General features: G+C 36.8%; 1 protein-coding gene and 1 long non-coding RNA gene across 3 annotated transcripts; both read left to right on the top strand.

Moving 5' to 3' along the window:
• Positions 1-6,442: 6,442 nt before the first annotated feature.
• Positions 6,443-14,485, top strand: LOC131146735 (pentatricopeptide repeat-containing protein At4g21190). 2 transcript variants are annotated; one of them, XM_058096495.1, is made up of 6 exons: positions 6,443-6,767; positions 9,025-9,109; positions 12,269-12,367; positions 12,617-12,760; positions 12,846-13,058; positions 14,177-14,485. In XM_058096495.1, the coding sequence occupies exons 1-6, from the start codon at positions 6,667-6,669 to the stop codon at positions 14,462-14,464; spliced, it is 930 nt and encodes a 309-aa protein (XP_057952478.1). In that variant the 5' UTR covers positions 6,443-6,666; the 3' UTR covers positions 14,465-14,485. The 2 variants fall into 2 exon arrangements, with proteins under 2 accessions (XP_057952478.1, XP_057952479.1); XM_058096496.1 differs by having other exon boundaries at positions 6,465-6,664.
• Positions 14,486-16,478: 1,993 nt separating this feature from the next.
• On the top strand, positions 16,479-26,428 carry LOC131146748 (uncharacterized). The gene is made up of 3 exons (XR_009134452.1): positions 16,479-16,802; positions 16,907-17,107; positions 24,643-26,428. It is a non-coding gene; the product is annotated as an uncharacterized LOC131146748 (long non-coding RNA).
• Positions 26,429-27,596: the final 1,168 nt, after the last annotated feature.

The following is a 27,596-nucleotide window of genomic DNA, read 5'->3' as shown; positions in this document are numbered from 1 at the left end:
CTTTTCTATTTAAATGGTGGTTACTGAAATTTTTATCATTTAGAGATTTTTGGATTAAACTCGTGTGATATACGTTGAAATAGAAATGTATGAATTTTGTATACTATGTATATGAGATATGGGAACTGAAGTTCCAAATTTGTTATACTGAAAATGTGGAAAATAGAGGATGATTATACACCGAGCTGTATATATGTAAAAAGGGTGAACCGAGTGGATAGGCACCGGTTTGAACCCGATGTGATTATTTGAATTTGTGAAAATACTGGAATTGCACAGGTTGCTTTATTTTGCTATAAATTGTATATATGATAAATGGAACCACAACTTGCCACCAAAGGGGTTGAAAGATACTCCAGTAAAAGGGGTTGAAAGATACTCCAATGTGAGAAGTTGAAAAGGCTTCATCAATGGAGGGGAAAGATACTCCCAATGGCAGGGAATTCCTCAGTTGGAAGGGTACAATGCAACCACACATATAAATCAGTGTGGGTACATAGATAGTCGACTAGCAGGAGTAATGAAACCATTGGTGAAACAATAGACCAGATGGGAGAAGTCGGACTATATATTAGATACTTGACAAATGCCTACACAAATAAGGCATCGTTGGAGATATCAGTGCACAACCCGTGCCACGGGGTAAATAGGCAAAGCATGTTATGACAAGCTAGTCGTTGTTCTAATAATCATATGCATGATTTAAATACTTGATGTGCAGATAAATTTTATATGTTATAGTATTATAAACAAATGTTTCAAACGTATGAGTTTGTATGAAAATGTGCATATATGCAGTCACACACTGTTGTAACACTTTCTTTCTTACTGAGAGGTGTCTCACCCTATTATACAACCTTTGTTTTCAGGTCCATCAGTACGTCGGTCCTAGTAGCTAAAGGGATTGGGAAGATTGTATTTTTGGTTTAGCTTACGTAAGCATTCGAACCATGTATTAAACTTAGATGAAGGTCATTTCTGGAGGATTGTAATAACAGGATTTATTCTATGTTTGGAATTATGTACTTGTGGATGTATTGGTAAGCTCTGGTATAAGTCTAGTAGAAATTCTAATGAATGTTTATGTTTTTTCGCAACATTTACATTGTAATTATGTATGGTTTACACCCGTAGGTCCCTGTTTATGGCGGGTTGTCTATGTATTTTGAACAGGTACAGGTATTTTGTATGAGTGAGTGACACCTAGGTTTGTGAAAAGGGTTAGGTCGTTACAAAGCCTGTATCCATAAACCCTACTTCAATCAACTTAACTGGGCCCACATATTACCAATAACTAGCTAAACTTTTAAAAAGAACCTCCTTACCCTGGTTTTGGAGTGATGTCTGAAATGCCTGATTCATAAAATTACTCCTGTTAAATTGCAGAGAATTGTTGTCGGGATCCCAAAATCACATTTATCAGCTGATTTGGGCTGAAATCAGGCTAGAAATCAAGGAGAGAAGGAGGGAGAGTCGCAACCCTATAAGAGAGAAAGAGGAAAATTTGATTTTTCCTTTCAGAAAATAAACTGCAGGAGTTACATATAAGCTACTGCTAGACAAAACCGTCGACAGTTTTCCTAAAACCATCGATGGTTTGGGTTTTAATCCTTTCGTTTTTCACCGTTTTACCGTTACTGGGCCGCAGTTACTTAAAACCGTCGACGGTTTTCTGAGCTCCCACAAAACCGTCGACAGTTTGGTCTACACCAAACCATTTTCCTTCTTTTCCTTTGTTTTTCTTATTATTTCTATTTTCCGAATCTTTACATCCTCCCCTCCTTATAAAAATTTTGTCCTCAAAATTTGTCATCTATTTATAGTACCAATCTTAAGGAAAACGCTGAAATTTTATTAATTACCCTCATTTATGACAGAGGAATACCGTGGTTACATATACGGTTTTGGGAGATTACAATAACTAAATCAAAACTCTCCCAAAACTAACCAAAACAAAAAAAAACTATTACATTCAACTAATTAACCTGTACAAAAATCTACTTACATACATGATTTCTTACCTGAACCATTACCTTTTCCTGGCTAATTCTTGATCCCACTAAATAAATGTGGGTACTTCTGACGAAACTTCCTCAACTGCATGATTCATCTAGATTTACTAGTGGGATTTTCTTGATGCATAATTCTTGTTCTTTATGATCTAAAACTTGAACGGGCACTTCATCATAAGATAAGGTCTCACCAATCTCCAGTGCCTCGCAACTTATTATATGAGATGGATTTGAGACATATTTCTTCAACATGAACACATGAAATATATCATGGATTCTAGATAGCGCTGGGGGTAATGCTAACCTGTAGGCAACTGAGCCAACTCTTTCCAGTATCTCAAACAACCCAATATACCTAGGGCTAAACTTACCCTTCTTCTCAAATCTCGTTACCCCTTTCATTGGTGCAATTTTCAAGAACACATTATCACCTACATCAAATTCCAGCGCTCGTTGACGGGTATCTGCATAGCTTTTCTGTCGGTTCTGAACTATTCTAATTCTTTCCTAGATAAGCTTGATTTTCTCATAAGTTCGTTGTACCATTTATGGCCCCAATATATGCTTTTCTAATATAACGGAGATTGACATCTCCGACCATATAATGCCTTATATAGGGCCATCCCAATACTGGTCTGGTAGTTATTGTTGTAAGCAAATTCTACTAGTGGCAGGTACTCAATCCAGCGCCCTCCAAAATCTAGCACACAGGCACGCAACATATCCTCCAATATATGTATAGTCCTCTTTGTCTGTCCATTGATTTGAGGATGAAAGGTCGTGCTAAAAGCCAATTGGGATCCCAAAAGCTCTCTGTAAGCTTTTCTAGAATTGAGACTTGAAACTTGGATCCTGGTCAGAAACGATGGACACAAGCACTCCATGCAATCTGACTATTTTCTATATATACAGTTCTACCAATCTACTCATGGAGTAGTTAAATCTTATGGGAAGAAAATGGGCAATCTTCATCAATCTATCAACGACTACCCAGATGACATCTTGTCCATGAAGTGTCGGCGGTAACCTTAATACAAAGTCCATAGAAATATGCTCCCATTTTCATTCGGGGATGTGAAGTGGTTGTAATGGTACCGCCAATCTCTGATGTTCAGCCTTCACTTGCTGGCATGTGAAATACTACTATATATATTTAGCAATTTCTTTCTTCATATCGCTCCTCCAGAAGGATATCCGCAAATTGCTGTACATTTTTGAACTTCTTGGATGTATTGTATACAGGGAATGGTACGCCTATTCCAAAATAGTATTTTTTAATTCCGATGTCATCAGGTACACACAACCTACTATGAAACCTTAAAGCTCCATCATCTGAAATATTAAATTCGGCTCCCTGTCCGCTTTGCACTCTATCTCTGATCTTTACTAATTCTGCGTCTTACATCTGCACAATCTTAATTTTCTCTAGCAAAGTCGGCTGAAGTACCAGATGAGCAATTAATGCCTGATGACTACCCTCTACCAGCTCTACACTAAGTCTTTCTAAATCCATTCTGAACATTTGCTAATGGTCCAGTGAGTTGGAGGTCTACCTTACAGTTTACCATTGCCTTGTCTACAACAGAAGCAGAGTACATGGCAGCTTCAGAGGTTGTTAAGGAAGCTATTTGGTTGCAGGATTTACTTGAAAATTTGGGAGTTGTTCAGAAGCACATTGTTGTGTTCTGTGATAGCCAAAATGCTATTCATTTGGCAAAGAACCAAGTCTACCATGCACGAACGAAACACATCGACGTTTAGTTTCATTTTATGTGAGATATTATTGATGGAGGCAAGATACTTCTTCAAAAGATTACTACAGCTGAAAATCCCGTAGATATGTTAACCAAGATTGTGACAACAATCAAGTTCAAATATTATTTGGACTTGATCAATATCCTGCAAGTCTGAATATTTTTTGAAAGGCGCCAATGATGTGGAACTTTAGAGAATGTTGGTGATTGAAAATTTGTTGAATTTATTATCAAGGTGGAGATTTGTTGTTTTTTGTCCCACATTAGTAGAAACGATTCACATTGGTAGAAAAGTTGTTTTGAATTTTTCTTTGTTTGTCCTACACTGATGAGAAGTGTTTTTTGGACTTGACGTTGAAGTTATATAAAGAGCTAAACTCTCTATTTGTAAAACACACATCAAAGTTGTACTTTGTCAAGAAGTAGTGGATTGATCGTTAGGGCCCGAGGACGTAGATAATTCTGTACTGAACCTCGTTAAATTCTTGTCTTGTTCTTTTTATTATCTTTTATTATTAGTTTCTGCATTACTTTAGTTTTTTATATATTCAATAACATTAGTTATAGTATTGGTGTTTGGCACAAGTGAGGTGCTTGACACAACATAGTATGTATATTCAAGTAATTACGTTGCGGAAGCTTAGATAAGAATAAGTTTATGTTCACTCACAATTCATCCTATATGCTTCAATAACTCAAGATAACGTATGAAATATGTACAAACATAATTGAGCAATTAATTTAATCAAATAATAAGTAATGTGAGAGAAGAGGAAAAGAAATGCTCAAACTCTTTTATAGTGGTTCAGTTTCCTTCACGACCGCCTACATCTACTCTCTCAATTGAATCCAAGTTAAGGTTCCACTAGTAAACTTCTTATTTTTCAATTGAGGTAAAAGGATAATTACAAAACCTAACCTTTCACCGAGACTACAATACTAAATTAGCATTTCATCGGGGCTTAAATAACACTTACAATGATGAGAAATTACAAATGATATGTAGTTTAGTATCTCTAAGTAGATTGATTCCACAACTCAAACTTACAACTCAAATTCTCTTAAAGAAATGAGACTTGGAACTTGAAGGGAATTAAAACTAATGAAAAAAACTTTTACAAGAAAGTAATTTCTTAAATAAGAACAAAATACTCTATCACTCAAATATATAAAAGAGAATGAGAGACTACTTTAATATTGATTTCTCTTATCATTCTTCCTTGAAATTGGACTCTTTTTATAGTCAAAATTGTCTACTAGGAGTTGGAGAGGTTTTGGTTCTTTGTGATTAAAATTTGAGTTAAACAATTAATGATATGACAAGAAATTTAATTTTTAGGTGTGACGATATATTTTATAAAATTACAAAAGGTTATATATATATATATATACAAAATAAAATTTTATAAAAATTCATAATCACTTGTCAACCAGTTTAGTTTCCAATAAAAAAGAATCACGCCAATTGAAGTAGTTTTGAATTCATAAAATTCAAATACTATAAATGTAAGAACCCAAATCGTGATATATATGAGTTTAAATAAATAAGAGAAGGGTAAAATTAGAATTTGAACGGGCTTCATCGACGAAGCCAGAGTTCGTCGACGAAGGCCTCACATCTCTCGTCAACGAAGTTCAAAGGCTCGTCGACGAGGTGAAGCTGAGAGATTTCGGGAAAACGGAGATATTAGGATTCGTCGACGAATCCATCATCTTGTCGACGAGTTGTCTATATGACCTCATCGATGAGGACACCATTTCGTCGACGAGGACGCCCGAGTCAAAGCGCTATAAATATCAATTCTCTTTACTTCTCAACTAAGAAAACTAAATCTTCTCTCTCTCTTTAGAAACTCCCTACCCTCTATCTCTTTAGATTTCTTTGCCGTTCGTCGAGGGAATCGTGAATCTGAAATTACCACAAGGATTGTGAAAGGATTCTCTACGAGTTATACGGATCGGAATCCCGTTTAGGAAATTTTCAGGTTTTGGCGTAAAATCAAGGTAAGACTCGATTTTCAGTTATGATCTGGTAGTTTTGTAGGAAACAGTCTTGTGAGTATCTTCTGTATTGTTGATTGTAAGTTTTGGAACTCGGTTTCGCTGTTTAGAGACCTTAGAGTTCGAGATTTGTTATTCGGGAAAAGGTAAAGGGAATTGTGTTTATATCTATTATTTTAGAAATCGGACTCGGTGGAACTGTGGTTCATGGTTCTATGTGTGTTTTGGCTACTCATTTGGGGGGATCTAACGGAGAAAACTTTGAGTTTTTCATGATTACAGTTTTGGGAAAAAAGGGGGGGGACGGGTTGCATCCCTAGTTTGTTGAAAACCAAACGTATATGTTGATTTATATTGTGTTATAGGGATGATCGTGCCTTGACTTGTTTTAAGCTGTATATGTTTGGAAAACCATGATTTTAGATTATTAAATGGGTGTGGTTTGTTTGGTTATATAAGCATGCATGTGTGTGTGCTTAGTTGAAATGTTAGTAGGAACGCGGTTTCGAATTGTTCCAGGTATAGAGAGTGTCCGACTTTATATCCGAGGGCGTATGAAATCTCTGACCATAAATTGGCCACAAATATATATATATATATATACTAATTAAATTCATTCCAGATTTTTATGTCCGGATATACTAAATATTATGATATAATTTTAATTTTAATTTCATATCGAGTCAAATATGGGGAAAAAAAATTCTGACATTGGGCTTGTAGTTCCAATGAATTTCTCTTTTGATTTCGATTATTCCAATTATGAACGGGGAATGCTACCAAAGATAAATCGAAGTCCAGACATCCAAATCCAGATGGATTTCTTCTTCTAAGCTCTCTCCTGCTGTCTTTCTTTTTGCAGAAGCCCTCCAAAGTTCGTGTGTCTTCACTAACTAGGTATGGAACGAGCTCCTCCCCATCTCTCAGATGTTCATCTCTCTCTCTCTCTCTCTGCGTGCTTTGCTCTCCCACTGTTCACAACTATCTTGTTTTTTTTGGAGTAAGTAACAATTTCGTTTACTTTTCTGCTAATTTTGCAAATGTTCACAACTCTATTTATTATTATTATTATTATTATTATTATTATTATTATCTTGCAACCTCAGTGTCATCTATAACTACATATCTCTGTCTGCTACTCTCGTTTGCTGCTTAAACGATACTTGAACCTCAAATTCTTCTTTTCTCCGTATACTGGGCGAATTAGAGAAACAACAGCAGCAGCAAAAACAACAACAAATTAAGCCTTAACTCGGTGGGGTCGGTTCCTTGAATTATTTTTCATAAATTTGCACAATCTGGACAGTATCTTCTGATAATTTAAGGACTGTTAAATCCTTATTTGCTATCTCATTTCAAATTATTTTAGGTCTATCCTTACTTCTTCTGCAAATGGCTCACTCCTCCCCCGGGTGCACTATTTGGACCAAGTTGCAAGTACCCAAACCGTCTGAATCCTCGCTCCTTTATCTTATCTTTTACAGTACTATGTCTAACTTACTTTGAATATATTTGTTCTTTAATTTATCTTTAGTGTCACACTTATCTACCGTACATTTTCTTTTTTATTTCGATAATTTTTATTTTTGAATATGTTGTCTTTTAGTTGCCTGACATCCTATAATGCTTTCCTTTTAAATTTAAGGCTATTCTATGAAATACAATACGCCTGAAATACTTTTTCATTTTACCCAACTTGCTTAACTATATCATATTACATCTTTCTCTGATTTCTCCCAAGTCTCACTTGCATAATAGATTCGAAGTATCAAAATCTACTAGTGCTATTAATTCCTTGATCATCAAGATTAATATTTTTTCCAATATTCCTCCTACAATGACAAAATTGCATTTATGTATTTTGTCTTATTTTTGCTTATCCCAAATCTTGTAGATTCTAAAACTTCTCTCCATGGTTCTAATTTAGATTCTATTTTACCTTTAGTTTCATCAATCAAAACAATATCATTTGCAAACAACATACACCATATAACCTCATCTTGGATACTCTTAGTAAGTTCATTCATCACTAATGCAAAAAGATAAGGAGTCAAAAGTAGATCCTTGATATACACTGGTGATTGGAAATTCTCTAGACTCTCCACCTATTGTCCTAAATCCTAAGGCTAGTTATTGTTCTATCATACATATCCTTAATGACATTAGCATGCTACTGTATACTTTTTTTTTTCGTGGAACTCATCATAGAACTTCTAATCCTATCATATGGCTTTCTCTAAGTTAATAGAGGCCATATGCGAGTACCTTTCTTTTCCCTAAACTTTTTCATTAGCTTCTATAGTTAATCTCTCAGTGTCACGGACTCACAATCCTACATTAGATGTATACGACAGTACAAGGCAGATCTTGAGCTGATAAGGTTGGTTCAGGTTCCAACTATGCGAGACGCCTTTTATAGGACAAAACCGTGAGTCTAGTGGACCGAAGTGGACATAACTTCACCAGAGTTGGACCGAGACCATTTCATTGGCCTAACTCCGATGAGTTATTGTTCACCCTAGCCCACTGGTCTCACAATTTTGTCCCATAAATGGCTTCTCATATAATTGGAGCTTGAACCAACCTTGTAAGCCCAACATCTCCTCAGTACATGCAATGTAGGACCGTGACATGAGCTCCCATCCACGTCCTCATTAGAGTGGCCCATACCTATGTGTAAGATCCACCCACATGATAGCATCTTAGGGTGCCTTTGATACCAAATGTAATGGTATCAGCCCAACTACAGTAAGATATTGTTTGCTTTAGTCTATGGGCCTCACCATTTTGTTATAGAAAAGGCACCTCATGTAGTTGGAGCCTAAACCAATTTTATAAGACCAAGATCTCCCTTGTAAACATTTGATGTGGGACCATGAGATCTAGACACCAAATTGATTTGTTGAGAATATAATGCTACGTTAGTAATAGTTCTAGAAGAGTGAATTGCATATAATGTTAGTTTTTAGGATACTATTATTTGAATTTTGTACTCAATAAACAATAAGTGACACGAAGCTTATGCAGGACTTTGTGCAGGTCCATGCCTATTTTTTTACAGGTTATTGTCCTAGTTCATAAAATAAACTTATGATTTTATGATCTAATCCCGTGGACCTTCCATCCCACTTGAAAAAGTGATTTTGAAAACCTCGAGCCAGTGGGCTGTCCATGCTTTCTCTGATATAGATTATGGCTTACTTCAAAACAAAATGATTTGGAAATTCTTTGTTTTTAGAGTCTCTATTATTTTTCAGGATGCTTAGTTTGAGGTACTCTCCTGCAATTGTTACGAGAAGACTGGAATCTATTAGTATTTCCAAGAATTCAAGTGGTGCTGTGGTAAGCTTCTCAAGTGAACTTACAGTTATATTCTCACTGGAAGACACCATTCAGTTTATCATTCACCTATTGCTTTCTAAGCAACTTGCAGTTTACTGCATCTTGTTTCTTATTGACTACCAGGCATTCTTCCTAGGATTGGAACTGTTGTCACATGATATGAATAATTTTTTTCATATATTATGCTTTTACTAAGCTTAAATAACAAAATGTCTTATTCCATAATTGAAAAAACTTGTAATAGAGTTCTTTGGGTAATCTTGATGAGTTGATGTAAATAGTATGCTTATTGGAATGAAAGAAAGTGACCATGGACTAGTTTTATGGGGTTGAAGTATCTTTCCTTTTTTTTTTTCCGGTAGTCATCTTGTAGAATTCATGGACAGCCAGCTCATTCTCACAATTAAATGAAAATCAAAGCAATTTTTGTTAACATAGTTGTAATTTCCCCCTCTCTCACATATTTTTTTTATAAAAGAGATGTTAAATCAATGGTGAAAATAGACAGTTTTCATACTTCATTCTGCATAAGTTGAAAATAATAAAAAATATATGTACTTCTCATTTTAAAATACTTGTATCCGGGCATTGATTAATAAGTGGAACATGCTAACTCTTTTCTAGTGCATTACTCAATTAAGGAATGTTGGAAGACTTACAAGGTTTCGACTATTCTATTAGATTTAGTTTTTATACTGCAACTCTGAGAGCCTTCTTTCACTGCTTGTGTTATTTTCCTTCTATTAGAGCATAAGGGAGAGGATCATATACATTTTAAATGTTCTATAACTAAGTTCAAGTATTCTTCCTTAACCCTTCAATTTCTGTTAATCTGTCACCAGGGTATTGTATTGTGCGAAGAATTTTGAAATTGTTAAAAATTAGCAGAGGTCTACAATTGAAAATCCTTTAAAGTTATTTTGGCATCATAATCTTGAAGTCATGATTTACATGCTTAGCGAGCTTCATTGATAGGATTTTGAGATTGACAAATGGACTTTTAAAAAAAAAAAGGAAATTTAAGATTATTTTTTAAAATAGCGAATGGCACCGGGCAGTGATGCACTAGAACAAAAAATGGAATCCATTAGCACTGCTTTAATTATTAAGTTTTAGATTGCAAACTTAAATTGGCGGAAAATGATTCATATAGCCGACCCCACTTAGTGGGACTAAGGCTTGGTTTTGTTGTTGTTGTAGATTGCAAACTTGGCAATAACAGGAACAGAGGAATTCTAAAGAATGCTCAACTCAAAACTTCTTGCAATGGGATTGAATCTTAATTCCGAGACACTTCTATAAAGAATAGGTCTATTAAAATTTTTAGAGATTGTGAACCTTTTCTGTCAGGAGCATGCAGATGAATGAATTCAAATTTACCATGTTTTAGGAAATAAATTCCAAACTTCTGATTGTGCAAGTAATAAGCTTGATTTCATGATTATTAGTTGTGAGTCTGTATCTCATGACTGTCATATATTGCAATCCATCATTGGTCTTACGCTTATTATATGTTAGCTCCCACCTCGATCTAACATAAATAGTTGCTCAACACCACTTGGTGACCAGAAATCTTGTAAATGATCACTATTTTTTCTGCCATTTTTCTTAACCATGACGAGTGATGACATATGAGATTTCTGTCTCTTAAAAGACCGATGATTCTGAATTCGCGACACTTTTTTCCATGCAAATGCTCAATGTTTTCAGAATCAGGATCCTAAATGGGATTGTTGGAGGCGTTTGCAGGAACAGATCATAGAATTGGATTGATAATCGTAAGATTCTACTTTCAGTGTAAAATAAATACTAAAAAATTATATAGGTGGAATTTTATGGCAAGTCTTAAGACTAAAAACTTGGTTAGTTACTTTGTAAGTATAAGAAGTTAAAATTACAATAAAACTATTAAAAATTTCAGACAATAAAAAAGAAGGAAAAGAAGAAGAGTAAGAAAAGAAGAAGAGAGAGAAAAACAGAGCTCACTGTTGAGTCTTTCTTGAAGTTTTTCAAGAAGCAGATCTGTTCGAAGCATACCTCTGTTGCTCTGCTGGGCTGCTGGCTTGGCTCTTTTCTCCGCTGCTGCTGATTAAACAACAAGAACTCTGTGTTGAAGAGGACTGAGGTGTTTTTGCTGAACACCAAAGAAAGAAGAGGAATGAGGACTGAGTTTTTTGAACACTACAACTCTGGTTGTTGAACATCAAAGAACTGCTGATCGAACACCAATACTGCTGCCTGCTGCTGATTGAACACCGTCACCAGATAGAGGGCTCTCTGGTTGTCAAATAGGAGACAAATTTAGGGGTTGGGCTGCTGAATTGCAAAGAGGACTAAAGGACTGAGGTGTCAAACTCCAGGGAAGTCAGGTGCAGATTCTGCTGAATTTGTTCATCGGTGGGAGCCTGGGGCTATTTTGGCTCAAATTTTGAAGACTTTGGGCCAAACATAAACCTTTTGGGGCCTTTGAGGTGATAAAACATGTATTGGGCCTTATTATTAGAACCCAAAAAAAAAAAAAAGCCCAATCCAGGTAACAAAGTAGTATCAGTACGATTCTACTTGCAATTCTACGATTCTTATTCTATGATTCTACCGATTCTATTACAATTCTACCATGATTCTGCTTGATTTTGATTTTTGTTGCGACTTGGGTCATTTGGGTGAATCTCCATGCAAATGTTTAAATATTGATTCTTTAACCATTTGTAGCATCCAGGAGGAATAACCAATAACATACTGCAATAAATGAAAGTAGTTGCACACTCGCACTTATCATGGATGTATTTAGGAGCTCTTACCATGGATTTGGATACACGAGATGAACAAAGTTTTTTACTTCTTTCCCTTCTGATTGATGCAAAAGTAGCTGTTTAGAGGTACTCAAATGTGTTGATTGTATAAGACTTTCTTTTGGCGGCCCATGATGCATACTTCAATTCGGTTTTTATTACTATAAATTATGTAAGGTTTTTCTTTGCATGTCTGAGAAAGTAGAAAGAGTTAAAAGTAATTAAAACATGAATCTTACAACATGTTGACCTTACATTGGCTTTAGTATTATACTCGCTAGTGTTTCGTTCCTCATCATTCTAGACTTCTTCATAATCAAATGGAACCCTTTGATAGGATCTTTTCTTAACTCTCAACAATTCTTAGGTATGTGCTGCTAAGGGTCCACGACCAAGATATCCTCGAGTGTGGAAATCTAGCAGAAGAATTGGAACCATCTCAAAGGCAGCAAAGCTTGTCAACTCTGTAAGTTCTTCACCTTTCATGATCTCATGAGCTTTTGTTTCCAGGCCAAATGAATTCATACATAGGCTGCCAACTTGCTGTAGCTGAACATGCTCAACCCTGATGGGGGTAAAAAGTAAAAGCTTCACATAGTGATGATTTGGAATGATTAAACTACTTTGTGATACAGAAGTTTCAAATGCTGTTAAGCGAAATTTACCTTTTTTTCATTTTTAAATTAATAACTTTGGTGGATCTACATTTTTGCAGATAAAGGGCTTATCAAATGTGAAAGAGGAAGTTTATGGGGCACTTGACTCGTTCATTGCATGGGAGTTGGAGTTCCCTTTAATCACAGTGAAGAAAGCTTTAAAGACCCTTGAGTATGAAAAAGAATGGAAGAGAATAATTCAGGTATTTTCAAACCTTTATTTCCTTTTCTAAATGCCTTCAAAAGTTATTTCTTTATCTAACCAATCAAATTACATATGGGGATTAGGTGACTAAGTGGATGTTAAGCAAAGGTCAAGGAAGAACAATGGGTAGTTACTTTACATTACTAAATGCTTTAGCAGAGGATGGAAGACTCGATGAAGCTGAAGAACTCTGGTCAAAGTTATTTTCAGAGCATTTAGATGCCATGCCTCGTGTCTTCTTTGACAAAATGGTTGCTATATACCATAAGAGGGACATGCATGATAAAATGTTTGAGGTATTTCATTGAATTTTTGAACTTCTTTCTCATATCGGATGATTGGTCGTTCTGTATTTGTTATTGTTAAGTATAGACAGCTATTTATGCATACATAGAATATCATGTTCCATTCAAGATTAGGCTGTCAATGGGTTGAATTGTTAATCAAGAAGACGATTCAATAGTTGTACCAGTAAAAATTTGGATATGGCTTGATTTGAATGAAGCATCTTTGTGTGGAATATGTTTTTAGTACGTCCATTCATATGCAATATATGGGAATATTATATTGTAAGCTGAAATTATTTTTTTTGCTAAATAGTTATATTCCTTAGATCCAGAGATTTGATTTAAAATTGGTTCAACCAATTTGCTTAGGTTCCAACTTACATTTGGATTGATATGGGTTATCATCTCAAACTTTGGTATTCTTGGATTCAATCTCAATGTAATGTGTTTAGCAGACCTATTGGGCAATGTTTGTAATAAGTTATGACAAGTGTGCTCAATATATAATGGCTCTAATCTTACATAATTACATTAACCAACATACTATTTATGTACTGTATTTTTATCCATATGCCCTGAACACTAGTTCAAACAAACTGTGGCATTTCATTCAGTCTATGATTGGACTATTCAGTACGACACTGTTGCATGACTATTTATGCGAGCTGCTTTAAGGGGTTAAGAATTTTCAATCATTGGCACATATGAAATTATTACAACCATGTAGATGAGACCGTCAATCATGTTCGCTTGCTTTCTAAAAAACCCCCTTGAACATTTTGTTGATCACTGCCTACCTAAAATTTAGTACAGGATCTTTTGCTCTTGATATTCAGTATGCTGCAATTATTTTCCTGATAGATTGACACATGATATTATTCTCTATTGACATTCTCAAGAATTGATTCTCTTTTATATTGCCCCCTCTTTCTCTAGTCATTAAAATGAGGTGCAGTTTCTTTTCTTTTTTTTTTGTTTGTGCACAGTTTCATTCTCTCTGTGGGTTGTCTCTGTTTGCTTCGAGAATTAAACATTGTGGACTGCATATTGTTTACAGTAGTTTGGATTAGATGTTACGGATTTCACTGCATTTAGGGATCTTACCTATTGATTGTTTTCTCTTGTAGATATTTGCTGACATGGAAGAGCTAGCTATCCGACCAACTGTCACTATTGTTTCAATGGTTGGCGATGCATTTCGGAAGCTGGGTATGATGGACAAATACACAAAATTGAAGAAGAAATATCCTCCGCCAAAATGGGAATATCGATACTTTAAAGGAAAGCGTGTTAGGGTTCGAGTAAAACCTTCCAGTGAATCTGACAATGGTGGCAAGGGTGTAAATGAGTATGATGTGGAAACTAGTGAGAATTCAAACACATTGTATGTGGAAGAAAATAGTTCCAATGAATGAAGCTAATTATTCTTCTTGAAATGGCCATAACTTGTATTTCATTATCCATGTTCTAAATCTCTGTCATTGAAATTTTGGTTTGGTGAAAATCTAATTTCATGCCTTCAGGATGAAAGAAATTCTGTCATAGTTGTTCAGCAAAAATGAGATATGATCCTGATCACACCAGCACCTAATTAATCTGTGCTTCTCAGCTCTTCCCTGGATACTGTGAGTCATGGATGCAAATGGAACTCCCTCTTGTCATTCATGATATCTCAAAGTTTGTTCAGTTCACTGAGGATGGTGTTTGTTAAGCAATGAAGTTCAAGAATGACTTGTATTTTTTTGCCCATAGTTTGTTCTCTGTTGGCTTAGTTGAGGCTTTTTTATTTTTCCTATTTCAAATTCTCATTCCCATTCATTTTCTCTCATGCAGCCAATGTAACCCCAGGGTCTGTTTGTGTTGGGAACTGATGTTGGACGGGGGAGGTCGACCTATGTCCTATGGTTTCAACCCTCACACAAGCACATACACTCAATACACTTTAAATTAAGAACTCAATTATTCGAACATAAACACCATAAATCATGCTATAGCTCACATGTTCAAGGATTCTGAAAAGATGTATTATGCTGTTTAGAAATAAGTCCTAAGAGTTCTTTCACAAAGGAATCAAATTAGATGCAGAAAAGATGCTATTTTAATATTTCAAGAATAAAGTTTTATGTCTAGCAAGCAATATTCCCACGATTGATTTTAAACTAGCAAGTATCAATATTGAAGTCAATGGATTCAAATGTGGTATTCAAGTATGGAATTTCAGGCTTTCAAGCAAAGGCTTCATTATAAGAAAGGGTTTACAATATATAGCAATGATTCAAATAAAAGTACTAAAATTACCTAGAGAATTGTTTGGATGACTTTATGTTGTTTAACACTAGTTCTAGACAATGCCAAAAAATTCCTTAGAACAAGCTTTAAAACACCAAGACAAACGCAGCAATGTAATGGAGGGGAAGTGGAACTGCTGTAAGTATGTAATCATCCAAATCAATGCTGAATTTACCAATCAAAATGATGGTTGACTTGACGATATTCTATACAAGATAGAACTCTCCTAAAGTCCTTCGTGCAAACTTTGAAATGTAATATGTATGCTGCAATGGAATGGTGGATTGTTGGCCTTGGGTGTAACTTGGTGGTGACCGTGTGGGTGATGGAGGGAAGTCGTTAAAGAGGCATAGGGATTGAGTCGCTAGATAGAATAGTGGTCTCTCACCACCTAATTTACGAGGGGAATGACGTAGCCTCATACTACACAATCACAAAAATTGGGCAAAACTTAACAAGCTTAACAAAGGAATTTCCTTTCAATATTAATACTTTTCTCTCTACATAGTTCTTACAACGAAGGGGTATATATAGCTAGCATGGGGGGACAAAGACATTAAACAACTAACAACTCCCACACAAACATAGGAGACACAAATAATAAAGACACCAACTTACTAGACACATTACTTACTCTTACAAGTTACTAACAAAATAAATGCTCCAACTTTCTAGATACAATAAATACTAAACACAACTTACTAACACTCTAACTCACTAGATATACTCACACAATTTCCTAACATACACATGCAAGCAAGTCGTCTTGCATGTTTACAAATTAAATACAAATAAAAGTCAAAGGGAGGCCCAATTTGTGCGGGCCCAATGGAGCTGTGTGGGGCTCACATGTGTCTTGAACTCAAACTTACTTCAACATCTCTACTCAAGTCTTTCTCACACTGAAAAGTCAACGAATAATCCATTCAAAATTTACAAACAATTATGAATTAATGTGAACATTGGGAGGTTGTTCACGTGTCATCATGTCGGCAAAGGAAATGTGAACGTCGAAAGGTCATCTATGTGTCACAACAACTAAAAATGACATAGGTAAGGCATGCTTATCTTGAAACTTTAAGAAAGGGACTCTTAACTATTTGGCTTAAATTAGTTGTTGGGATGCATGCGAGTGCCCTTAGATTGTTTCAAAGAAATGCTCATACTAAAACCACTTATCTGTTCTATGACTTCATAAAGACGATAAAAAGAAGTTAAAAATCTCGGCATCCGCTTACAGTGCAAGTGCTCGACATTTCACTGCTCAACATTTGAGGCTTCTACTTCGTATGTTTTATGTGTGGTGCTCTTCTTTATCAGTTCCATACCTCCCTTGACCGATGGATCTCTCCCTGCCCTGGTAGTCTTCAGTCTTAATTGCCAATTGGTCAATGTAATGGTCGTCACTGTCAATGGATCAATGCTTGTTGCCAGTGATTCCATTACAGACAGATAGATTCACAGGTCAGTCTGAACTCTGTTGTTTTGTTTTGTAGCCCTTCATCTTCTCTCTTATATCTCATGTTTTGTATCACGGTATCTCAATTGTTGGATTTGCTTGTATGCAGATTGAATTTGGTATATCTGCTTCACAATTTCATTCTTCTTTGCTAAGTCACTTTTGGATCTTTCCCTGTACTGCAATTTGCACCCCTAGGACACACTCTTTTCGATCTGTCTTTGCGCCTTAATCACCTTCAAAGCTGATTTGAGGTTTTGATTTCTGATGATCTGTATTTCTTCTGCTAAGTTCAACATTCTTCTTTTAGGTAATCTTATATTCTTCCCTTGCTCTTTGCTTTTGATGCTAGCTCTTCCCTAAAAACACTGATTTAAAATTGCTCTTATTCTTTAAGGTTCAAGATTTTCCTCATAATTTTGCTTTCAATTCTGGATTTCCTCTAAGGCAAATAGTGAACAGAACATTCTGGATTTTTTTAGCTGGGCTGCTGCAACTGTTTGCCTTAGTGCAAATTCAAGATAATTTTTTTTTTAATTTTAGTTTCTTCTAGAAAACAGTGACAGAACATTTGTATTCTTTTCTTTTCTCTGTTATTCTCAACAATAAACTGTGGGCTGGATATTGTTTTTGGAGTTTGCGTTTGTTTCCTTTTTCTCTGTTGTTTATTTGTGTCATTTGGATTCTTTCCTATGAGCTGAGGAGGTTGAAAGAATTTGCAGGTTAGTAGGTCATTGGATTTGACAGTCCATGGTCTGTACAGCTGCAAGAAACTGTTTCTTTGAGAGCTTGAGAGGTCACTGTATGAATCTTCCGCCAGTAATCTATTTCAAGTTGCTACTTGAATATCCGTTTGTTTATATTCTTCCTCATGTCAACTGTTGGCATGTATGCATTCACATGGTTCTACTGAGGAAGTGCATATTTAAACGACATATATTGATTGTTGAGGAATGCTGCACTTCACGGCATAAATCGAGCATTGAGAAATGCCACAATCTGCCGCATGAATTAAGAAATCAAATCACGGCTGAAATCACGTAAGGAGAAAAGTCAATCTTGGTGTACAGATTGTTTGAATGATTTTGTATAATTCCAAATCCTTCGCCGCACTCTTCTCCGGCGTCTCTGCTACAGAAGATCTGCTGCTCACTGCAAACATTTGGCGAGGGAGAATGCTTTTAATATGGGAATTATTATTATAAGGCTATTATATGGGTTTTGATTATTGTATGGGTAAGAGTGATGTACAACAAATAAGCATTTTCTGGATAAGGTGGACAATGTTAAGATATTTGAAGTGATTATTTTATTATAAGGTTAGTATTTGCACAAAGAAAAAAAAAATAATAATAATAAAGGGAAGAAGAAGAAGAAAGGTTTACCTTTTATGGCAGAAAAGGCAACCAATATGATGATCCAAATCATCACTTATATCTCCAACAATATGATCATCCTAGATTGATTTTAGTTTCTTCACCGCTTACGGAGATAATTATTCTACATGTAGCCATGCAATGATTCTTGCACTTCAAGCAAAGAATAAAAACTGCTTCATTGATGGCACACTATCTCCACCACCTTCTGAATCCTCAAAATACTCACAATGGAGACGATGCAACGTTATGGTAATCTCTTGGCTTCTCAATTTTATTTCAAAGGAAATCTCTAGTAGTGTGATCTATTGTGAAACTACACATGCCATATGGGATGATCTGAAAATCGCTACTCCCAAGGCAATGGCCCCCACCTATACAAGCTTAAACAAGATATTGCTAATCTTGTTCAAGGATCCTTATCAATTGGTGCATACTTTTCCAAATTCAAGAGTTTGTGGGGTGAATTATGCGCAATTCAAGGAACATCTACTTGCACTTGTAGCGCAGGCAAGGAGACCCTCAAACAACAACAACTAGACCGTGTCTTGAAGTTTTTGATGGGGCTCAACGATTCCTACACTGCACTCCGTAGGTAGACACTTCTAATTGATCCACCTCCCACTCTCAACCGTACCTATGCCCTTGTACTTCAAGAAGAACGTCATCGCAGCATCTTGTCTCCACCATCCATTGATGGTGTTGCTTTGGCTACCACCAACCATCAGCCACGAAAGGAAGGATGGCCGGGTCCACTCAGGAAATCTTTCAAATGTACTCACTGTGGCAAAGAAGGTCATACTGTCGATCGATGCTACCGCATCCATGGCTTACCTCCAGGGTATCGCAGTTCTAAACCCAATCAAGGTCCCAGGCATAGTGCTCATCAGGCTTCTTCACATTCATCTATTAGCAGCCTTCCTTTTACTCCTGAACAATGTCAGCAGCTTCTCACCATTCTTAACAACTCTACTCCCTCTCAACTCATGTCACACCAAGTGGGTAGTGTTGAATCACCATTGTCAGGTAAATCTCATAATGATTTACTATGGATTCTTGACAGTGGTGCAACCGATCATATGGTTTACTCACCTGCTGCTTTTACATAGTCTATCCCCGTACATGGCCATACCGTTCAATTACCGGATGGATCTCATGCCACCGTTACTCATATTGGATCAGTTCATTTATCTTCTAATCTTGTTTTAGACAATGTCCTTTGTGTCCTGACTTTTCATTTCAACTTAATTTCTGTCCGTAAATTGTGCAAAATTTATCATTGTCTCATTATTTTTTCTTCTGATTTTTGTTTCATTCAGGACCTATGCTTGATGAAGATGATTGGGATGAGAACTGAGCAGGATGGCTTATACCGATTCACCAGGAATGCTAGTTGTCGAGTGGCTACATCCACATCCACATCCACTTCCCAACTTTGGCATCGTCGTTTGGGTCATCTATTAAATAAAAAATTGTCTTTTCTTTCCAATAAATTTCTAGAAATTTGTAGTTCTAATTCAGACCCATGTTTAATTTGTCCATTGGCAAAACAAACTCGTGCACCTTTTCCATCTAGTTCCATTTCTTCTCTTAAACTTTTTGACTTGTTGCATGTTGACATTTGGGGGAGCCATCGTGTCACTTCCACTAGTGGTGCACACTATTTTCTCACCATTGTTGATAACTATACCCATTGTACCTGGGTTTACTTAATGCACCACAAATCTGACACACGCCCCACTTTGCAATCCTTTATCCACCTTATCGAAAATCAATTTTCCACCACCATAAAAATCATTCGAAGTGATAATGGGCCTGAGTTTGACATGCCTTCATTCTATGCACCCAAAGGCATTATACATCAATCTAGTTGCGTCAACACTCCTCAACAAAATGGAGTAGTTGAATGCAAGCATCGTCACCTCCTTAATGTTGCCTGTGCATTAATTTTTCAAGCACATATGCCTAAACACTTTTGGAGGGATGCCATTCTTATTGCAACTTATCTCATTTACCAAATTCCTTCCCCTATTTTAGGTGGTTTGTCTCCTTATGAAAGATTGTATAATATCAAACCTACATATAGCCATCTGCGAGTCTTTGGATGCCTATGCTTTGCTTCCACTCACTCGCAAAATCCATCAAAATTTGACCCCAGTGCGACTTGATGTGTTTTTCTTGGTTATCCATATGGCTAAAAAGGCTATCGACTTTATAACCTTGCAACACACAAAGTCTTTGTATCTCAAGATGTTCTCTTTCTTGAAGATTCCTTCCCTTTTGCTTCATCTACTCTCGAACCCATGGAACCTGTCTTACCTTGTCCTATTTCTTCTCTTGACATCACTGAAGTTCCACCTTTATCACCATCTTCACCACCAAACTCTCCTCCATCCCCATTTAATATTTTTCCCTCTTCTCCACCTCCCCGATGATCTAGTCATACTACTTAGCCACCGACATACTTGCAAGATTTTCATGTGGAATAGGTTTTACCATCTCGGCCCGCTCAATCATCTGACTCTACAATGGTTCGTTCGTTAGGTAACCCTTATTGTTTGACTGATTTTTGATCTTATTCTCGCCTATCTCCTTCTCACCGTGTTTTCACCATAGCTCTCTCTCTTGCCAAACAACCACAATCATTTTTATAGGCCATGATAGATCCCAACTGGCGAATTGCCATGCGTACTGAAATTGATGCTCTTGAGCTCAACAACACCTGACACCTTACTCCTCTTCCTCGTGGTAAGAAACCCATTGGCTGCAAATGGGTATACAAGATCAAATACAACCCTGATGGATCCATCGACCGATACAAAGCTCGCCTAGTTGCCAAGGGCTACAGTCAACAGGAAGGCGCTGACTACATTGAGACATTTGCTCCGGTTGCTAAAATGACCACCGTCCATATCATTTTGGCTCTTGCTTCCGCTCGCAATTGGCACATCCATCAACTCAATGTCAATAATGTCTTTCTCTATGGCGACCTTGATAAAGAAGTCCATATGCAGCTTCCTTTGGGATTCGGACGAAAGGGGGAGACTAGAGTTTGCAAGCTTGTTAAGTCTTTGTATGGTCTCAAACAAACTTCAAGGCAATGTTATGCCAAACTTCCATCTACTCTCATTGATGCAGGATACAAACAATCCAAGGCAGATTATTCGCTATTCATCCGATCCCATGAGGGTAATTTCACTGCCATTCTAGTCTATGTGGATGACATTATTGTTGCAGGAAATAACTTGAAACAGGTCAATGAGATCAAGAAATGCATAAGCGATCATTTCAAACTCAAAGATCTTGGAATTCTTAAATACTTTTTGGGAATCGAAGTCGCCCGTTCAGCCAAAGGAATATTTTTATCCCAAAGGAAGTATGCACTCGAGATATTAGAAGATACAGGCTTCCTTGGAACTAAACCTAGAAACTTTCCCATGGATCAAAATCTTGCACTTAACGAAAGTGATGGCGAACTTGTCTCAGATCCTTCGTCATGCAGGCGACTTGTTGGAAGATTAATTTATCTAACCATCACAAGACCCGACTTAGCCTATTTAGTGCATGTGCTAAGTCAGTTTATGGACAAGCCACGAATACCACACTTGGATGCAGCACACAGAGTCTTACAATACCTTAAGAAAACCCCAAGTCAAGGAAATTTTCTTATCTACTTCTAGCGAAATTCAGTTCTATGCATACTGTGATGCAGATTGGGCACGATGCAAGGATATTAGACGATTGGTCACCGGGTATTGCATCCTACTCAGAAAATCACCCATTTCCTGGAAGACCAAGAAACTAGCAACAGTTTCACGCTCCTCAGCCGAAGCAGAATATAGGTCTATGGCCTCCCCATGTTGTGAGGTCACTTGGCTAAAGTCTCTACTCTCAGACTTTGATGTAATGCATTCTCAACCAGTCAGTTTGTATTGTGACAACAAGGCTGCTATACACATAGCTTCAAATCTAGTGTTCCGAACCAAGCATATCGATATAGACTGTCATGTGGTTCAAGAGAAACATTAGAGTGGCATCATCCAAACGACTTACATGCATACAAGCCAGCAACTTGCTAACCTAATACCAAAGCTCTTGGATTTGCATAGTTTAATTATTTACTTAGCAAGTTGGGTGTTATAAATATTCACGCCAACTTGAGGGGGAGTGTTGAGGAATGTCGCACTTCACGGCATAAATCGAGTGTTGAGAAATGCTGCAATCTGTAGCATGAATTAAGAAATTAAATCACGGCTGAAATCACGTAAGGAGAAAAGTCAATCTTGGTGTACAGATTGTTTGAATGTTTTTGTATAAATAGGGCTTGTACAAATTGAAATAATATACATAAATTCAATCCTTGCTTCTTTGATTTTTCTCTCTTTTCTGCTCCAGTTTTATCATTGATTTCAACAGTTTGGTTATTCTCCAAGTGTGTTTCTTGGTCCTATTGTTGTGCTTTCCTTTTTCATTCAGTAAATTGATTATTTGCCCCCAAAACAGCATAATTTTCTCTTTACACTAGCTTTTGAATATGCCATTTTTTGGGTGCTCATAAAACTGTTTTATAAGTTATTTTTACCTTTGAGTTTCGCTTGAGCATGGAAATCACATCCTCAACTATTTTAAATTTGAAATGAAAAGTGCATGCAAAATGTTGAGAATGCCATGGTAGTTTCTTTTCCTTCATTTGTTGCACAACTAGGTCATTCCCTTTGAAGAGAGAATGCCATGGTGATTTCTTTGGCTGTAGTTATGCATGAGCTGCTATTAAGTGGACAGCAATAAAATGAACATTTTAAAACAATATATGATGTATACACCTAATGCTGTGGGATATATTTTAAATTTCATCATCGTGGCATGTTCAATCATCTCTTAACCTAGCTACGTGTCACGGGCTGACTATTTTCACACCGTTGTGAAAGGGCCGTGCGACGCTAGTTAAAGCACTCTTGTTTAACTAGCCAGCCTATCGTTTACTAACATTCATCCACGAAACACTTTCATTAGCATTCAATCAAATGGTAGCGGAAACAATAAGCAATCATGAAAACAGCGGCAAGCAAGCAGTAAATATTGAATCTACGCAATTCATTAACACCACCTCTGTTGACATCGTGTGTTTAGTGAGGGAGGCAAGTAGGCTAAACACATTGACAATAGCTAGTGAATTTTACAATGACTGATGAACACTGACCCTCCCCTAAAGAGCTTTATAGGCCATTTCCACTCTAGCACTAGGAAACGTCAAAGTGATTGAGGAGTCATATTGCCATATTTGGCATACAAAGACACTACTAGCAGAAAATAAACCTACACTAGTATTTACATGATGGAAACCCATCCTAATCACACGAGACAAGCGGTCACAGGCAAGTATAAGGCCTTGAAAAGCTTAGCTTGTGACACTACGGTAGGCTCTTTTAACCATTGTTGTAGCTCACCATATGTGTTCCATGTCCCCTTATCCATATCTTGGCTACTGATTACAGTACACAACTGTCATTGTTCACTATAATTAAACTATTGTATTTAACTGTAACTCAACCCAATCTATATTTTTGTAAATGAACTATTGTGATTAGGCTTTGCATGAAGATGATGTTTATCACTCATAATATTAACAAATTCAATTTTTTCCTTAAAATTAAAAGTTTGTAAGGAAGTTGATATTTGTGTCTAATTTTGCAAGTGTGCTTTTAAATTTTAGAAGATTTTTGAATTGTTTTATTCAAAATTTTATGCTAACAAGTTGCTTTTTTATACCTTGCAAGTAAAAGTATTTGTGAATGCTAAGTTTATGTGGTGGACTTGTGTAGGTACAGTAGGTTGTTGTGTTACTTGTCTGTAGTAAGGTTGTTTGGGTACTTTGGAAGGCACGTTGAGATATAATAACTACTATGCAATGGGCATGTATGATTATAGATAGCTTTTAAAAATCGAGGGGTTTTTGTTTTTGTAACAGAATGTTTTATGCTCTGACACTGTTGCCCTTCTGTATTATCTTTCTTTCCAAGAAATACTTCTTCATGGTTGACATTACTTAGATGTTAAAACATAAGATGAAGAGGCATGAGCGGATGTTGAGTTTTCGGGCTTAAATGATGCAGAAAGCATGGCATTTGCGCATATTTACCAAAATAATTAAACAAAATTTACTCAGCTCAGGGAAATATTTAAACTTGAAACATATGAAATGAGCCAAATCAAAAATAAAATAGAAGAACTGGTTTTGTACTGCATTGCTTTTTAAATTGTGGCATTTGCATTCTCCCCTATTTGTTGAAAAGTTTGTGGTGAAATCCTCATAATCATCTTTGGAATATAATTTTCATAATTGCATAAGAATTTGGAAATTTTTTAATTTCTCTCACCCTGAAAGTTAAAAATTCTAATTTGGCAATTGTACTGTCTCTAAAATGTGGTCTGTGTAAGTAACCTGAATCCAATTCCGTTGCCCTTCCAGCATAATCACAGTAGAGCCGATTATTCCAATTCATCCAAGTTTCTCGTTGGCTCTTGATGGAGATATGCTCATGTTCATTCATTGAACTTTCTTTGTTTGAAGATTTTTCTTATCCAATATTTCATTTTCCTGAAATAATTGATTAGACTTCTCTTTGGGAGAGAAACAAGCTGGTGGAAGGCCCACATACATGTGAGGGCCTTGAACAGTTGATTCCATCAGACTTCAGTGGAAGGAGTCCAATTCAGCAACTCTGTGCAGTGTGCAAGGCTGGAGTGTTCATGATTCAGAGGATGAGCGGCCAATACCTTCTTTCTTTGTTACGGAAGGGGACAAGGCAACATCTTCAAAACAAAACATGAGATCCTTTGACAGAATCATTTGATCTTTGTAGCAATAGCGATGTGCATGACAGTTCAACTAAAGGAAATTCTGAAAATTCTGTAGAAGAGTTTGATTCTCAAACCAAAACTTGGTTCAGGATTCATGGAGGGGTTAAAGTCAATTGAAGCATCAGTTTCTGTCCAGAGAGTCTCTGTTGGCAGGGTTTCAAAAAATGGTACTTCAGACTCTTGCGGGTTTTCATCTCCACTGTTGGATAGTAATTTGTCCTTCCCCAACTGAGAAATACAGATCCATTGAGATAAATTGTGAAGCAATTGTTGTGACATCGAACTGTGTAAGCAAACTTGATCGGATATAATCAGCATAAATGTGCCAGTCCCCAATAACATTCCTGTAGATCATCCAAGTCTCCAAATTGGGCAGGGGATGAAGGTCTATCCCGTCACAAGATTTGATGAAACAGCTGATTCTGCCATTGAGATTTGTTTGCCTGAGGACAGTTTAATATGGTTCACGATCCCATAGTTCCTCAATGTTCCAGGTTTATGGCAGCTGAGAATTCAGTTAAAGATGATTTGTTAACATCAAATACAACAGTTAATGTTGCTGACAGAACATTGCATTCTGATGAAAGATATACAATATACCCACTTTGGAAGGTCCACCATTTCTGCATGGTTCTTATGATGTCATGGGTTTGGAGAATCCTTATCACAACCTGCACGCACAGGGATCTCACCCTCTATTTTTGTCTCGTTCATTTGAATCCTGGAGGCCCGAATTCCATCCAATAGGCTCGCATCAAGATTGTATGAGTTCTCAAATGAAGTCCATGGATCTGAAGTATGGCAATGACCATGGTTTTCTGGAAAATCTGCATTTGCATCCTTCCCTACATGCTCATGCTGAAGGGAACAGGGTTTGACCATCCTGTTCACTAATTGCTGTTACTGACTGATGCATATGCCTCACCAATTAAATGAACTGTCAAGAGGTTCACCCTGTTTTCAACCTATTAATCAAATGGCTTTTTCCATAGAGGAGCTGTACCAAATGCAAAGCTTTTTGCTGAACTATCAGCAGCCAGGCTATTGGGGCATTGGATTGCCAAATCAAGGTAATGCATCCATTGCTGCATTGAAACTTGGACAAATCTCCATATAGTAACTGCATCATTCTCCAGAGTTGGCTGAGGAGGTTTTCTGCTGATTTTTAAATTTATTTTTCTTTTGATCTTCTATCACCATTTTATTGAGCAATTCATATTTTCTAATTGTATGTGCAATTTCAAATTGGATTCATTTCATAGGATGACTGGAGCATTATTCAGAGGTTCTAGATATGATAGGATGATTGGACTAATTATTTAGAGTTTCTAGATATGATATCTGTAAATGATTTTTTCAGCATCATTTTTAATAATGGCAATGGTTTTGATTTTTGAGTGTGCTTTTGAATGCCTGCAGAAAATTTGATGTCTTTGTTGCATGTGTAGATACACTAACATATTTTGAAATGAAATTCTAGTTTTCAACAGTTATTCAGAGTGATGGATGTATTTATGTTTTGACACCATTCCACAAGACACATTCACTGGTTCGAGTACTATCGAACAATTCCTTTTGTGTTCTGATTAGGTCATGCATCCTAGGCTATATTTATGTTTTGACACCATTCCAAACGACACATTCACTAGTAGATGCATGAAGAATTTATATATGCAATCTATCCAGCAACTGTTGCTTTGATCTAGGCAAAGCAGATGGTAGCCACCAACCAGCTGTTTTAGCTCCATTTCTGGAGAGGATGATTCCCAGATTCAAGCCTGCTCCCATTTGTAGGATCTATTGGAAACTTGCATTCTTGCCAAAGTCCATCCTTCCCACTCACTAAAGCTTGACTGCCCACTTCCATGTTGTCATTGTTACAACTATTTAGGGTGGCAATCATCTATATACATCCGACATCTGGGACATTTAAAGTCTCGAATTTGAAGCAGCTTGATTTGGACTGATTGTTACACCAAATTGTATTGAAATTTTGTCAAATTCTATGTATTTAAATCCATCAATCCTGATACTTTCGAATACAGGGATGTTTTGATTGTGTTAATTATTTGGGATGGGAGTGGAACTATATCGCCGAATCAAGAGTTCTGACTTTCTGGATGCTGTTGGATCTGGAGGAAGCAATAGTTAATCAGTTCCCATCGGAGAGGCTCCTTGATCTTGTTAGGATGTGGCTCGTATGGGTGTCGGCAGCCACACCACCCAGCCGCAATTGTTGAAGCTGGAGACGGACGACTACCAAACTCTGCCTACCATATTTGATTTGCAGCTGCCTTGTTTGACTTCCTCCCCTTCCCATATGTGTATATTGAGTATGGCAATGTGTGGTGAGCTGCAGCAGATTGTGTGACTACAGAGTTGCAGTGTGTGGTGTTGTATTGTGTGAGTGCAGAGAGCTGTGTGTTGCAGAGAGGTGTGGTGTGGTGTGTGTGAGGCAGAGTGAATCCATGTAGTGAGAGTGAGAGAGGAGTTGAGGGTAGAAGCCTCCTTCTCCTTGTATAATTCTCTCGACGGTTATAGTGGATTTTGTGCTCTCCCGTG

Source organism: Malania oleifera, chromosome 13 (assembly GCF_029873635.1).
Source record: "Malania oleifera isolate guangnan ecotype guangnan chromosome 13, ASM2987363v1, whole genome shotgun sequence".
In the NCBI taxonomy this organism is placed as follows: Eukaryota; Viridiplantae; Streptophyta; class Magnoliopsida; order Santalales; family Ximeniaceae; genus Malania; species Malania oleifera.
This window is presented reverse-complemented; position numbering and strand designations above follow the sequence as displayed.